This window comes from Triplophysa dalaica, chromosome 14 (genome assembly GCF_015846415.1).
Source record: "Triplophysa dalaica isolate WHDGS20190420 chromosome 14, ASM1584641v1, whole genome shotgun sequence".
Lineage (NCBI taxonomy): Eukaryota > Metazoa > Chordata > Actinopteri > Cypriniformes > Nemacheilidae > Triplophysa > Triplophysa dalaica.
In genome coordinates, this window is record NC_079555.1 from 816,315 (window position 1) to 831,952 (window position 15,638).

The window sequence follows — 15,638 nt, forward strand, 5'->3', positions numbered from 1 at the left end:
AATATCATCCCCAATATGTGCATTATGAATATTTCTATGCCTATTTTTTGTCTATGTATACATCACCACACTCCGTTTTATAAGACACGGTTCCATATGGAATCTTCCATATTTATTTTGTTTAAATTAATTTCAAACATCCTATAAATACATTTCAACTATGATTCTAAACATTGCACTAGACTGAATACTTACACAGATTTGTCATAATACGCTCAACTAAAGGATTATTAGGAACAGCATACTAATACTGTGTTTGAGCCCCTTTCTCCTTCAGAACTGCCTTAATTCTACGTGGCATTGATTCAACAAGGTGCTGAAAGCATTCTTTAGAAATGTTGGCCCATATTGATAGGATAGCGTCTTGCAGTTGATGGAGATTTGTGGGATGCACTAAGCTTCCGTTCCACCACATCCAAAAGATAAAAAATGGGATGTCCTAAAAGATGTTTGTCTAATGCAAATTTGGTTCCATCAGCTCTCTGTTTTACAATTTAAATGTCACATGTAAAATAACAATTTTGTGTAAACATTATGAGGTGCGTGCGAGCAAGACAGGATTTAATCTATGCCGACTCAAATTGGACTTAAGTAAACCAAACCAAAGTTTGGTTTAAAGACAACCAAGCAAAATGTTTCCCACCATTCCATTTCTAGCACACGCACGCAGTTTTCGGCGCTGTCTCACATCTGTCAAAGTAGCAATAAAACCTCTGCTTTCTGTATGTTTTTTTTTGTCATACATTTTCTATCCTTACATGATGATGAAACTGAGGTGATTGTTTTTGGCCCATCAGAAAATATGAAGTCCCAAAACCCTGACCTAGGACCTTTATCGGCTTTCGTTCCTCACAAGTTCAGAATCTGGGGGTTCTTTTAAAATTCAACAAACAAATTTCCACTGTGGTTGGATCCAGTTTTCACCAGCTCTGTATACTTGCAAAGTTTAAACACTTTCCCACTGACAAGACTTTGGAGATGGCTGTTCATGTTTTTATTACATTGCGTCTTATTTTGCGATTATTGTAACTCTTTATACTGTGACATCTCCAAAGCTCAAATCGCCTGTCTTCTATTGGTCCAAAACGCTGCATCTAGATTCCTTCTAAGAAATGAAATACGCCACTTCACTCTTGAAGGCCCTTCATTGGCTGCCTGTTCAATTCAGAATAATTTTTTTAATCTTATTCTTTGTAATCTAAATCTCTGCACAATCAAGCACCTATCCATCCATCAGAATTGAAGAAAAAAGTGGTTATAAAACTAAACTTGAAACTTTAGTTTATGCATAGGTAGAAACTAAGAGGACCAGGCTGGTTGTTGTGTTCTAAGTGGGGTTTTTCATATATTGTTGAGCAGTTGTTTCTGTTACAAATAAATAAAGACCAAGTGTTTGTGTGGAAAGAGTTTATTAACATCAATATTCCCCCAGTGAGCAAGCCAGTGGCAACTGTGGCAAGGAACCAAAACTCCAAAATGTTGTGGAGAAAAAAACCTTGGGAGAACCCAGACTTCACCGGGGGACCAGTTCTCCTCTGGTCACTCTTTCCTTTAGAAAGTTCTTTATTGATATACCCTGGAAAACATAAAAACAGTACAAATACATCACTGAAACAGAAAGGAAAGTCAATATAATATAAAATGATCTTATATGAACTATATTACAAATATAAAATGATATACATAAACAAATAAATATACATTATTATATAAATAAATATAAATATAACATTAGTGTACAGTGTGGAATAAATATATACCGGGTGTGGTATTAACACTATTATTATAAAAGTGTGTAAAACTGGGCGTAAACGTGCAATATCTGATGGTCAAAAGACTGTATGTCCACGCAGATGTCACGACAGCAAAAATCGCACCGTGTACGCGCCCTTTAAGTTTAGTAAGTTTATTTGTTTTAGGTTCATTCATAACTACTTAGAAAGCCTTTGGTCTTACCGCCGTCTCCCACCCTCACTGTGTTCCGTCGGGTCTTTGCCGTCCGTCAATGTTGTCATCAACTTGTCTCTGAATAGAAAAACAGGATTTTCGTGATTCAGTTGTGCTGTTTGCATGCTCATTACTTTGAGACATTATAAACCTGCTTCTTTGGGGTTAATTCCTTTACTGTGCATGTGAAATACGGCGTCAGGCTCTTGTCATATATACAAAAACTAATCAAATAAAATAATTTTGAGCACAAGACTTCTGTTTTATACCTGATTTAGAAGCAGGAGCAGCTGCTGCAGCCGAACCCTCCACCACATCTAAACTTTGGTGTTTCTCAATCGGGGAAAATAAGCATCAATGTAAAGGTCAAGTACAAGTTCTGAAACAGAGTCAAAATATAAGGTTATCTTTGTATTATCTTTTCATCAGCTCATGCCATTTTGATTACATTTACTTCACATGAATTCATTTGGCAGATTAGTCTGTGTGTTTAATCTCTTACCAGACACAAGATCTCTCTTGTGAACACACATACGCGTGCACGCACACAATGCTGGGTTATTTTTAACCCATGGTTGGGTGAAAAAGGAACCAACCTTTTTAAACTTTTCACAGAAAATGTTCTTTTTGACCCAACCATAGGATAAAACAACCCAGTGTTTTCAGAGTATGCTGTAGGTTCAGACCAAACAATGCATATTTCTGCCTACATAATAGCAGCAGTAAAGAAACACAATGTAGGGTTCTATAGTACTTTATTAGGAACAGGGAAAAGAAACAACATCATCAAATTTAAACAATTATCCATCTTCCAACTAGTAGTATGCCAATGTAGTAGAACGTGGTAGAATATAGACTGTAAGATCTTTTCATAGGCTTTCTTGTAGCGCAGTCTTCATATAATGACACATATTTCATCTCCATGTTGGTCAGCACTAGTAAAATCTTGATGTTAACCATATATTAATATGCAAGTAATGATCCTTTTCCACCATGTCGGTCAGCACTAGTAATATCTTGATTTAACCATATAATAATATTCCAGTAATGATCCTTTTCCACCATGTCGGTCAGCACTAGTAATATCTTGATTTAACCATATATAATTCCAGTAATGATCCTTTTCCACCATGTCGGTCAGCACTAGTAATATCTTGATTAACCATATAGTAATATTCCAGTAATGATCTAAACCGTAAATTTAGAACAGTAAAGAGAAATTGATATTACTCTCCGCCTGTGTGTATTTTCCCATAATAGACATATACCTTTTAGTTTCCATTGAGAAAGTTAAGCTTCTTCTTCTATTTGTAACACCATAGTGTGATAAATATTTGAACTTGTACGCCCGTATTGCCAAATATTTGAAAGAGAACAGATTGGTACTTATCTGTGTGCATCGGTACTGCTGAAGTTCCACTCTGTTCCTGCCTATGACAGACGTAATATTCGTACGGCTATCCCAGCGCACCATCATGTTCTATCGTTGCTCGTAGGTCTGATCTACTGTTGAAGGAGCGAAAAGGGGAAAACACTTTATATTCTCTGTGGGCATCCTCCAGATTTGACACACAGGTTTTCTACACCTGACTTCACTGGGCGGAGCATGTATAAATGTTTGGAACATTCACTCACTTTATGCAAAATATACAGTATTTACATTTGTTCCACTGGAAATTGTATTTAAAGCAACTTACAAATGTGGAAAAACCCACTTTCATGTCATCTGATCTCCGCCGGGGAATGTAATGTTATACGATTACATTTCTAGAAAACAGGTGGGCAAGCAAAAGTAATTTTTTTGATTTAACATTACAACACAAACTCAATCCAGACAGATTTCTCTTTTCCACGTTGTTTGCTTGTTTCCATCACTTCTGATTTCTCCATCACTTCTGATTTTTCCATCACTTCCGAAGAAAATCGGCCAAAAAATGGCAGACCGGAGGTTACTTTAGACAATGGAACAGGCCTAAATGATAGTTTCTAACCTTTTTCCAAATATCTCTGTATTCAATAGAGCCTAGAAATTCATAAAGGTTTGGAATAGCTTGAAAGTAGTTTATTTTTTTATTTTTGGTTGAACTATCCCTTTAAGCAAGACTAAATGCTACATTTAAGCATGCACAGACTGATCAAAATAAAATTTATTAGCTCATAAAAATGCACACAATTGTAGTTCACACTTTAGGTTAATGCTTATATAAAACCCTTTCAATCAATCCAATAGACTTGTTTAGATTTCAGGAGATTTAAGTAATTTTCAGTTTCACATTCATGTTGAATTAACTCAGGAACATTTGTGCTTACATCACCCAGTGGAGTTAAGTCTCTTTTTGCATCTTCTTTTGTATTATTTTGTATGTCCAGGTTCGAACTTGCTTTACATTTATATCTCTGTGTTCCTCATACAGAAATCATTCCTTGTAAGGATAAGCATTCAGTACTTACAGTAGATTCACCTCAAACTTATCAGATCAGTCCTCATTCATTTTCTACACATTATACGTGGGTTACCCACTTACCCACATTTATTAGGCTTTTCCATTTGTCATAGGACAGTTGAGAAAAATATGAAGTGATGGGGAAGAGAGAGGGCAGGAGGATCAGGAAAGGAGCACTAGCCGAGAAAAACATATTTTCATAAGAGACATCGTGATTTTCAGACATACCAAGAGTGGCTCCTTAAAATAGATTTCCCTCTAAAGGAACTTGAGCAAAGATCATAGATCAAAAAACTTCTCTATCAAACCAACCAACTGGTATCATTTAAAAAATATTAAGATGCAGTTTTAGATGCTAGAACAATCAGATGTTTATTAAAAATTTGAAAAGAGTTTTCACAAGTCAGCTAAAAAATGTAAGAACCGTCATTATGATTATGAGAGTAAATCACAGGGAGTTACTTTGCAAGAATTAATGTTCAAATGTTCTACATTCATGCATAATGATCCTGTAATTCATTGTTATACTTGTGATATTGAAATATTGGCTCAGGCAGCATATATTGATTTACAGAATGAATCTCACTGTCATCAAAGCATCTGCTGTCACACACTAACATCACGTGTGATTGATTTCCCTTTATTGAACGAAATATCAAAGATATTCATTCAACTGTAATAAATCCAGACATGATACAGAACAGGAGTGTCATCATCAGAATTTCAGGAGTGATTTAGATTGGACTGAAGGGTTTGGACGTCCCCTCCGCCATGAAGGCCTCGATTTCTTCTACGGTTCGAGGAACACAGGTGAGCAGCTCCACACCATCAGCTGTCACGGCGATGTCATCCTCAATACGCACCTGCACACAAGCGCACACAAACACGCACAAGACTGCTCAGTGATTTTTGAAGTAACAGATTAAGAAAACAGAAGTTTGTGGCCATGCAAATACATTAAAACATGCCTAATATATCAACAGATGAACATGTATATGGTGTTTAAGTAGTAAAATGTTGAACAAATTGTGGAATTGTTCAATCTACCCACTGGAATATGATTGTGAATGATTGTAATATTGAGGTATTATTTGTTATACATTATAAAAAATTGTTTGTCATTTTGCATAACTATATGCTTATTTTGCACAAGCATAAAACAAATCAGTTTAGTTTAAAAAGTACTAATTGAGTAGTTTAACTAAAGTTTCAAATTCCTCACAACAAAATTTTGATGAATGAAGATTTCTGAAGTGTTTTTTTGTCAAATCTAAAGTAATGATCGGAGACTGTGACATCACAGTTATTTTGTCATAATAACACAGAAGTGTTCTGACCCCTCCGAAGCCGCGGAAGCGAGCCAGGACGTCATTGTTGATGAAGTTACACTGTTGAGATGCGTTCAGGGCTTTATCCAGCAGATGATTGATGAAATAGATCCCCGGCTCCACCGTCAGGACCATACGCTCCTTCACCACACGACCCATACGGAGACTCTTCAGACCCGGCTCATCGATGCGCTCGATGCCCTGATGAGCACAAACACCTCTGAGACACATCTCAATATAATCCTGAAGATATTGTTGTTTCTCTAATGAATCTCTCTCTCTCTCTTTATCAATCAAACCATCAGAACTGACCTCTGGGTATCCTCCCACATCATGAACGTCGATGCCCAGCAGGTGACCCAGACCATGAGGCATGAACACAGCGCCCATATGAACCTTCATCATCTCGTCCACATCACCACGCAGAATACCCATCTTAACCAGCTCCTCCAGATGAACACGGTCAGCCAGACGATGCATGTCTGTCCACTTCACACCTGACCGGTGACAAGAGGTCACACATTCAAATCTTATTGATCGATTTTGTCATTTGATTCATGAATTGATCACCACTGCCAATAAAGAAAAAATCTTGTTTATCTTTAGTTGTCTGGCACAAAGTTGCAAAACTTTGAATGCAGTAAAATAAATGAAATGCAAATCTTCACACGGTTGATATTTTTCTTTCACTATGAAATACAGTCAAACTGTAAATATACAAACTAATCTCTTATCTAAAACTCAACGATCAAATATCTGACAGGGACTCAACCAATCAAAAGAAGCCGTTCAATAAAGACCTGGTTTGATGGCGGCCATGACCGCTCTGGAGGATTTGAGCACAGCTTCATAAACGGCTCTCTGGTCAGATGTGAACTTTCCATTGGCTGGGAATGAGCAGGTGATGTCAGAGGAGTAGCAGTAATATTCTCCACCCATATCAAACAGACTGTCAGAATAAAACAAACACAAAGAAAGTGTACTCAAGAGTGTGCTGAAATTCTACTTCACGGCCACCAGGGGTCAGTGTGTCACTGCTTATACAGGAGGAGGATGATGGAGTTTCTTGAGTTTGTGCACATGCACGCACACACGTGTAAATGTGCCAGTAAAATCAATCAATGTGAATCACAGCACAATACTGGAAAACAAACCGCTCACCACATGTCTCCATCCTGAATGGTTTTGTCATTTGGAGCACCAGCGTGTCCGTAGTGCAGGACTGAAGAGTTATTCCCACTGTGAAAGAATAACATATTAACTGTATGACACACAATAACACATTTGATATTTCATTTTGTTTTACTTTAATGATAATTTCTTCTACACAGAGTTGAGAAGTTTAATGGAGATTGTGAGGAGTGTGCTGAAGGGGACAGGAGTGTAGCGCTGGGCTCTCGATGGAACAGCACTAATGATTTTCTCTCTCTGTATTATTGCACCGTAAGACTCTTGTGTTGTGTTTGTGTGACATTAAGAACTTCAGTAATTAACACAACAAGATCTGACTCGGCACTTTACTTTCGTGTAGTCAAGAGTGCTTTACCTTCCACAGATGCAGGTGTATGAGGTGTGACGCATCCCACCGCGAGAGTAACAGTAATGCTCGAACAGACTGAAACACACAAACATACATCACATATACATCAAGAGCCATGAAGAGATCTAGCCCATAATAACATGTTTAATGTACGAAACAAAATCTAAACACAACAGTATAAACACGATGCTTCCCACAGATATAAGTTTGTCGTTGTCATGTGTTAGTGTCGCAAATATACGTTTTGATTTTACACGACAAAAAATATGTTTTCACAATCATACACAGTCAGCTTGCGCGTTAACGGACAGGAGCAGGGTTGCCAGATCTGTGAAACAAAATCCTTCATCACGACCCTACCGTAACCAGTCCAAATAACAGAACATTCATAAAAAATAATCTCACGATTGACAGCTATACAACAAAGTCCTTCCCCTCCTAACCTGTGGATTAAACAAACCTGAGCAACAATTACACAGTAAACCGTCCACACGAAAGCCGCACACTTGGCAACACAGACTGGCTCGCACCGTTCCAACATGGCGCACGACCTTCATATAGCGGCCCATAGAAGCAGATGCTAATGAGGCATCTAGTTATTTATATTTATGATGCAACTTCATATCACCCACACACAATACCCTAGCGACTGCAATGCGTCATTTAAAACACCATAGCAACTACAGAAAAATGCACAAATACCCAAGCAAATCACCCAGAACATCTAAGCAACCATATATCAACACTCAGGCAACCAATCATTCATTATAAGCATGTAGTAGCAGTATGTTAATAATAGGGCTGTCGAACGATTAATCGCGTCCAGAATAAAAGTTTGTGTTTACATAATAAACATGTATATCTGTGTACAGTGCATGTTCATTTTCTATTTATAAACCCCAAACATACACATACTTGCATGAATATTTAGGAAATATTTAAATATATTAATTTATATTGACCAATAATTGAAATTCTAAATAAACGTTTATTAATTGTTATATTGTATATTCTTCTCAAATATATATATATTCATCAGAACAAAGACATTTATACACATTTGGAACAACTCAAGGTGAGTAAACGATGACAGAATTTTCATTTTTGGGTGAACCGTGCCTTTAAAGTCTGTGTCAATATATAGCAGCAGAAGTTCTGAATGTGCACTACAGGTTGAAGAACACAATATTTTTGTTTTAAAAAAAGTCTGGTGATTTCATAAAACACAACTGCATCCTGTCTGTATGCATTCATGTGTATGTGTTGATGAATACAGAATTAACACGCACAGTACACCGACATATATTACGTAAACACAAACTTATATTCTGGATGCGATTAATCACGATTAATTGTTTGACAGCCCTAACTGCTCACAACAGCTTGAAACTACAAAGCAACACATTAATAACTCCTGATATCAGCAAAACATGGAGACGAGGAATTCTGCACAGTGAAGCATCAACAGTCCCGTGTTTTCTGAAATAACTATTCTGTCTGATCTGAACATGAGGTGATGGATAGTTTCTTGAAATTGTTAAGACAGAACAACATTCAGGTAAAATCCTTCATTCAGAGTGTCTGAACTTTACTTTACGAGGCTTCACACTTCATGACAAACACACTCAGAGGAGACAGAGAAGCTGGTGTATGAATGAGACACAGATACATCCACCCGTCTCCTCTATCTGGAGATCTCCAGTATCATCATGTGTGCCGACGGCACAACATGCCAAACGCTGCACTGATCTCGGTCCAACACGGCAACGTGCCGCAGGGCTGAGGGACGGCCATAAAAAGTTTATGAGAGACGGTGGAAATCTGCCACGGAATGAGACTCGCATGCAGAAGAGGAAGAGAAGTAAAGACATGTTCATCACTTTCCCATCATGCTTTGGGTCAATAATGATGAAATAAAATATAATTTAGGCAACAAACACAAAATATAAAAACACTGTATATAAAATGAGAATCCCAAAGTGTCGTCTGGTTCATCCGTTCACTAGCGTGCCACTTGAAACACAAACTTTAGTCTTCATTTACTCAATCTTATCATACGTACAAACACATCAATGACCTCACGCTCCCTGTCATACTAACAACATACGGCTGAGATTTATATGTGCTTAAAAATCTAAACTCAGACGCTGGAAACTGGACAGCTGGAGGACACGGATCAGGAGGGATAATCTCATCCGGCTGAGGTAAATCCTAATCAAATAGCGTGTTTGTGGCCGGTTACTGTGGCATTTCCCATCGGTCACCCGGGACAGCTGTTTGTTATCACTCAGATTTACATGTTTAGGACGAGCTGTGCTGTTCCTCGCTCTGGATTCACCCACGGTCAGTCATCCAAAGGGATTCACAGATAAACATTTTAGCTGTATAAATCATCTCAAAACTAAATCTCAGAGTTATAATTTCCATCTCAACGTCAAACTCTGATAATAACGTCTATCGGGAGCAGATTAACACACTGCCTGGATTCAATATGTAATGCTTTTACGCTTTTAATAAATTTGAATGTAATCATGTTGTGTGTTATTCCTAAAAGTCGGGGCGGATTTTTTATCGCAGCTCAACAGGTGTTAAAAACATAACATTAAATGTAGAAAACATCATCATTATACATCAAAGTGAAACTTCACCCAAAATACGAATTCTTTCATCGTTTACTCACCTTCCAGTTGTTCCAAATGTGCATAAATGTGTTTGTTTTGATGAACACAGAGAAAGATATTTGTAAGAATGCTTATAACCAAACAAATTTTGACCCCCGTTGACTCCCACAGTAGGACAAAAGTACTTCATCATTTTTGTTGTTCTTTTGAACACAATAGAAGATATTTTGAAGTATTTTGAACAGCAAACAGTTCTGGGGCACGTTTCACTAACTTTGTATTTTTCCTACTATGGGAGTCAACGGGGGTCGAAATCTCTTTGGTTATAAGCATTCTTAAAAATATCTTTCTCTGTGTTCATCAGAACGAAGACATTTGTAACAACCCGAAGGTGAGTAAACTATGACAGAATTTTTATTTTTGGGTGAACTGTCCCTTTAAAGTCTTTGTCCATATATAGCTGCAGATTTCACCAAGTTCTGAATGTGCACTACAGGTTGAAGAACACAATATTTTTGCTCTAAAAAAAGTCTGGTGATTTCATAAAACACCACTGGATCCATCTTCCATGTAAAAAGCCTACAATGTAAATCCATTGTGAAGTATTTCCCCAGATTATCCAAGTCAGGCATTCATGTGACAAGGTCTGGGAGTCTTTCTGGTTAAAAAATTAAAGTGTGATCATATACCTGTTCTTCATTTCTCTCTACTTTAACTTCATCTCAGACTTTCAAACTTTCTGTTTTAAAATACTTTCTCAACATGCACGGGAGGATCAGTTTGTGTCACCTGAGGAGTTCATTTGCAAGAACAGATGACTTTTCTCGTTCAAAAATCATGTTTTGTTATTTTCCATTCCAAGTAATGTCAATCAAACATAGGTTGGTTGTCATAATTAAGTAATAATAACAAAAACAACATTAGAAACATTTTATGTGCTGCACTAGACTGAAGTGTCTCAGATCACCTCTGTAAATTGATAAATGTTACTGTCTGTCTCTGTCTGTCTGTCTGTCCGTTCTTCCATCCATCTAATTGTCTGTCCATCCGTCTGTCTGTCCGTCCGTCCGTCTGTCTCTCTGTCTGTCTGTCCACCTGACTGTCCGTCTCTCTGTCTTTTCGTCTGTCTGTCCATCTGTCTCTCTGTCTGTCTGTTTTTCTGTCTGTGTGTGACTGTGTGTGTAATGTCTCTGCAGTAAGTCCAGTGTGACTCTTCAGTAATGAGCAGCCCTGGGGTTCGTCCATCTGCATTTCACACAAACTTCTACAGACTTTAATCAAACTTAACTGTGAACTTTAAAAAGCACTTCAATGAGACGTCTTAACGCTCAGACAAACTGCAATTAAAGCCAATAAAGAACAGAGATTTAATAAGAGATTACTGATAGAGACATGAAACGAGACACGAGACAACAGAGCGAGATGGAGGAATAAATTAAAAGAAGCATTGAAACCAGAACCCGGGTGCTCGGCTCTAAGAATAACCCTGCGATGCCAGCAGGGCCAATATACGGGATTCTCCAGTAAAAATGGAAACATTCCTGACATTAAAGAAGCGTTTGAGCTAAGAGATTAAGAGTGAAACTGGATATTCAATGTATTCTCTCCTGGAAAAATCGAAGCCTGTGTGTTTTATTCTGAAAGCATTCATCAGTGGTCTCAGCAGAGCTGTGCTGGAGGATTTATCAGGATTCAAAATCAAGAGAATCTCTGGGTCTCTCTCTAACAGAGGCTCAGGACACCTGAACATCACCTACAGGTGCCATCGATGAACCTGCACACATGTGCACACATGTGCACGCATGCGCAAACACACACACTCATGCATGTACGCATGCACACACTCCCTCACTCAGTCAGTCACACACTCACACACGTACTCATGCATCCACACGCACGCACACACACACACACACACACACACACACACACACACACACACACACAAACAAACAAATGTGTCAGTGAGAAATGAGAATGTAAGTAGCCTGCAGCCACATTTAATATGATCAGATAAGACGGGTCATCTTTAAAGACACAAAACTAATAAACAAGGTCAAATCTGATCTCATGTTTTTGTCCTCTGAAGTGTCATCAATCTGACTTGTGATGTTGTGTGAATAAAAGCTTGAGAACAGCATTCAGATTCAGAGACATGTGGTGTTTAAAGAACCCTGCAGCTCATAAGGACTCCAGACGTCTCTTTTGATAAAAAGCTTCTGAAGAACCCCGAAGCTGATTTTACACCACCGACAGTGTTTTTATCAGAGTTACACTTCATGATCAGTTTCTGAACACCAAAACATTTTCTCATTAACGCTTACGAGACAGCGAGTTCAGATCCAGTTCTCAATGAAACTTCCTGCAGCTCCTCGTTTGGTTACATAAAAGTGAAAGTCATGCATAAGCAATCCTGTTATAAAACTTATATAATCAATCTAATTATAAAGTGGTTAAATGCAGTCGGAGGGACGTGGCTGTGAAATATATCTACAGCACAGATATGAAGAGTGTGTCTCTCGTTCATAGTCCATGAGAGCTCCTTCTATCAGACTTCAGACACAGATATGAGAGAGAGAGAGAGTGAGAGAGAGAGAGAGAGAGAGAGAGAGAGAGAGAGAGTGAGACAGAGGGAAGAGAGAGAGAAAGAGAGAGGGAGATTCAGAGAGAAAGAAAGAGAGAGGGAGATAGAGAGAGAAAGAAAGAGGGGGAGAGAGAGTGTGAGAGAGAGGGAGAGAAAACGATCGTTTCTGACACTATTCAATGGACTCCGGGAGTGGCTGAAACAGCTCGTTCACCCGTCACATGACATTTAAACTAAAGCTTCAAAGAGTCTAAAACATCCACGAGACATCATCCATAACAAGAGAAATGCAGAGAGGATTGTGGGTACAGTGATTTTGTTTGTTATAGCACGCGGTTATCTAACTCAGCAAGTTTAAAGTCCCCGTCAACTGCGATCGGTTTTAGTGGGCGTGGCTTTCGTCTTTCCCCGCGATTTGATTGGATGTATATAAACAGCCGTTGCGTTTTGAAACGGAACCGGCAGCTGACTGACAGTTGAAGGGGAGGAGTTAATGGATGCCCCGCCCAAGCCGTCTAACATACATCATATAAGATGTATTGTCATTTCAGGGCAGAAGTGCATTTTCAGACTTTAACTGAAGATTATGAGGACACAATGTTTTGTTTAAAGAGAATGACCTACATTGATCAACTATTTACAATAAGTGTTGCAATATTTAATAAAAAATTTTAAAATAAAATGTTTTATTTCACTGGGACTTTAATATCGGACCATAAATGCGTCTACAAGTTTACAATTCATATAAAAACTTCATAACATTCGAGTCTGAAAGATAACTTAAATTCAGCTCATTACATGTGCCATTTCATCAGGGACTCATCTCATGACATGAGAGATTTCAAACCCTCCAGAAGTCCACATCCTAACAACAATGAAACGTCAGAAGTGATCCTGAATGTAAGAGGTCATCTGCGCAACATCACAGTTCCCATCAGCCCCTGATATCACAAACCCGAGCCGAGTGAAAGTGTAATGTTATCTCGTCCGCTCCTGGGACGCAGCACATATCAAAGGCTCTGAAGTCTCAGCCGGCAGCCATCACACAACCCTCATCATCAAACCCTCAAACGTCTCGTAATAGGAGTCGTATCTGCATGTTTTCTGGGGACGGATAAAAGAAGAGACCGACTGAGAAACGTGTGAGACCGACGACAAAGTCACAACAACGCATGTGCGACTCAAATGCCAAACACGAGGATAGATCGGGGACAAACACCAGCAGCGCCGCGTGGAAAACAAGAGCGTAAATTAAGTCACGCTTTATCTCGAGCATATTTACAACACATCCGTGTGCGATTCTTCATCTGCAGAATTCATTAAATCAATTAAGAGTTATGCACGCAAACACCGGGGACGGCCGGCGATGACTAACGCAGATTATTTACACAGACAATAAGGTCACGACTTCACATTTAATGAAAGCAAACTATGAGAATTCGCTCAGCGGGGGAGCAGAGAATTGTGGGATAGATTTCAGTCCTGCGTTCCCCTGTCACCTTCTCTGCCTATTTATAACCTGTAACCATAACAACAGCTGTATTGCTTTATAAATATGAGAGAATCCTTGTCAAGGAGAAGAACGCATCGCCTCCCCATGTGTTTATCTGCATCTTCAAGGCGGAAACATTGGAATAAGAGAGGAGGAACAAAAAAAATCAGCATCTCGTGTGACATTTGTACTGAGTGACAGGAAGGTGAAACATTAGAGACGGAGAACATAAGAGTGGAAAACTTATGAAAAAAAACAATCTCTCGGTTTCACTTACAAACCTGTAGGAAAACACTGATGCTGAGAGATGAAATATGTGACGACATCCAAGAAGAGTCAAGTACACTGCAAAAAATGAAATTCTTTTTGTTTTTAGACAAATCAATATACAATTACTTGACCAGAAAAGTGACCGAAGATATTAAAGGCCATTGCACACGGAGTCCAAAATTTAGGTCCGAAAATTTTAGAACGTTAAAAAATAAATACGACCTCGCATTGTGTCAATCACATTTATACACCGCCTCTGCCAATGGGGCGAGAAAAAGAAACTTGAATTTAGTTTGATCTTTTTCTCAAGAACATAATTTTTCTCGCCCCGTTGGCAGATTTTTTGGCTTCTTTTTACCATAGACGTACTTAATTCTTATATTTTTCTCTTTAAAAAGAGACCAAATATCTTGGGTCAATTTTCTTGTCAAGAAAGTGTATCTTGATGTGAGAATGTTTTGATATTTGTACTACAGAGCAAGACAAAAATATCAGTTTTGCAGTGTACATATATAATGATGAAATAAAGGCAAACACAGGTTTGTGTTCTCTCATTAAAGAGGGTCGTGTGATAATGTTTTTTTTTAAATATTACATTAATAAAAAATGTTTAGAATGGTTTTTATGTACCCTCTTTTTATAACAAATGGGGTAGAACTGCGACACGATGTGTTTTAAGGGGAGCGGATCTCATTTAGTTTCATTTCAGTGATTTCACAGACAGCGTCTGAGGTTTCATTCGAGTGAAATCATGCTGAGAAATCGTTTTACCTGCGAGATAGCAATACAACGTTAACACATAATCATAGTACATTTGAACATCTCCAGCGTCAATCACGTTCAGTCACACGTCTCTGCTCCGCCCCCTCCATCCCGCTGAAGTTAACAAGCGTTTAGCTGACAATGAGATCAAGTCAAAGGTCTGACGTCTCCAAACTTTCTCAGCCGACGGCGGTTATTTCACTCGCCCCTAATTGCTCCCCGAGGGACCAATCCTGCGGTGGAATCTTCCCTACCAAGTGCATGCTGGGTAACATTCACCTTTTCAACATGAAACCACACAAACAATAGTCAATGTTTCTGAACAAACAGAAACGTGATCAGAGCACCTCAGCATTTCAGAAAACATCTCAAACGCCACAAAACAAATCGCTCGGATGTCGCTCTTTCACAGCTCATGAGGTTTGAGGAGAAATAAAAACAGAATCAAATGAGAGGGTCATAGTTCAAACTCACGAAGAGTATAAAGGTGTGAACGAATGGAGCTGGATTTGAGTAAATGTGATGAGAAATGTTTGAGATAGTCAATAACATCAACTTTTGATTGCAGGACTCTCAGGAGAAACATCTGAGACACACATGAGACTTCAGCAAACGTTTCCATTTGCTCTCAGTTTGATCTCAGTGACGTC

General features: G+C 38.6%; 1 protein-coding gene and 1 long non-coding RNA gene across 2 annotated transcripts in view; both read right to left on the bottom strand.

The window, feature by feature from the left end:
• Window positions 1-843: 843 nt before the first annotated feature.
• Window positions 844-3,035, bottom strand: LOC130435616 (uncharacterized). The gene is made up of 3 exons (XR_008908821.1): window positions 2,217-3,035; window positions 1,957-2,025; window positions 844-1,576 (listed from the first exon to the last, which is right to left on the bottom strand). It is a non-coding gene; the product is annotated as an uncharacterized LOC130435616 (long non-coding RNA).
• A 1,044-nt stretch (window positions 3,036-4,079) lies between these two features.
• The window catches only part of pepd (peptidase D), a 41,390-nt gene continuing 29,831 nt past the window's right edge, over window positions 4,080-15,638 (bottom strand). The window contains exons 10-15 of the mRNA XM_056766363.1: window positions 7,266-7,334; window positions 6,881-6,958; window positions 6,520-6,668; window positions 6,032-6,216; window positions 5,729-5,920; window positions 4,080-5,254 (exon numbers count right to left, since the gene is read on the bottom strand). Coding sequence (XP_056622341.1) covers window positions 5,126-5,254; window positions 5,729-5,920; window positions 6,032-6,216; window positions 6,520-6,668; window positions 6,881-6,958; window positions 7,266-7,334 — 802 coding nt within the window. The 3' untranslated portion in view covers window positions 4,080-5,125. The remainder of the gene's footprint in view (window positions 5,255-5,728; window positions 5,921-6,031; window positions 6,217-6,519; window positions 6,669-6,880; window positions 6,959-7,265; window positions 7,335-15,638) is intronic.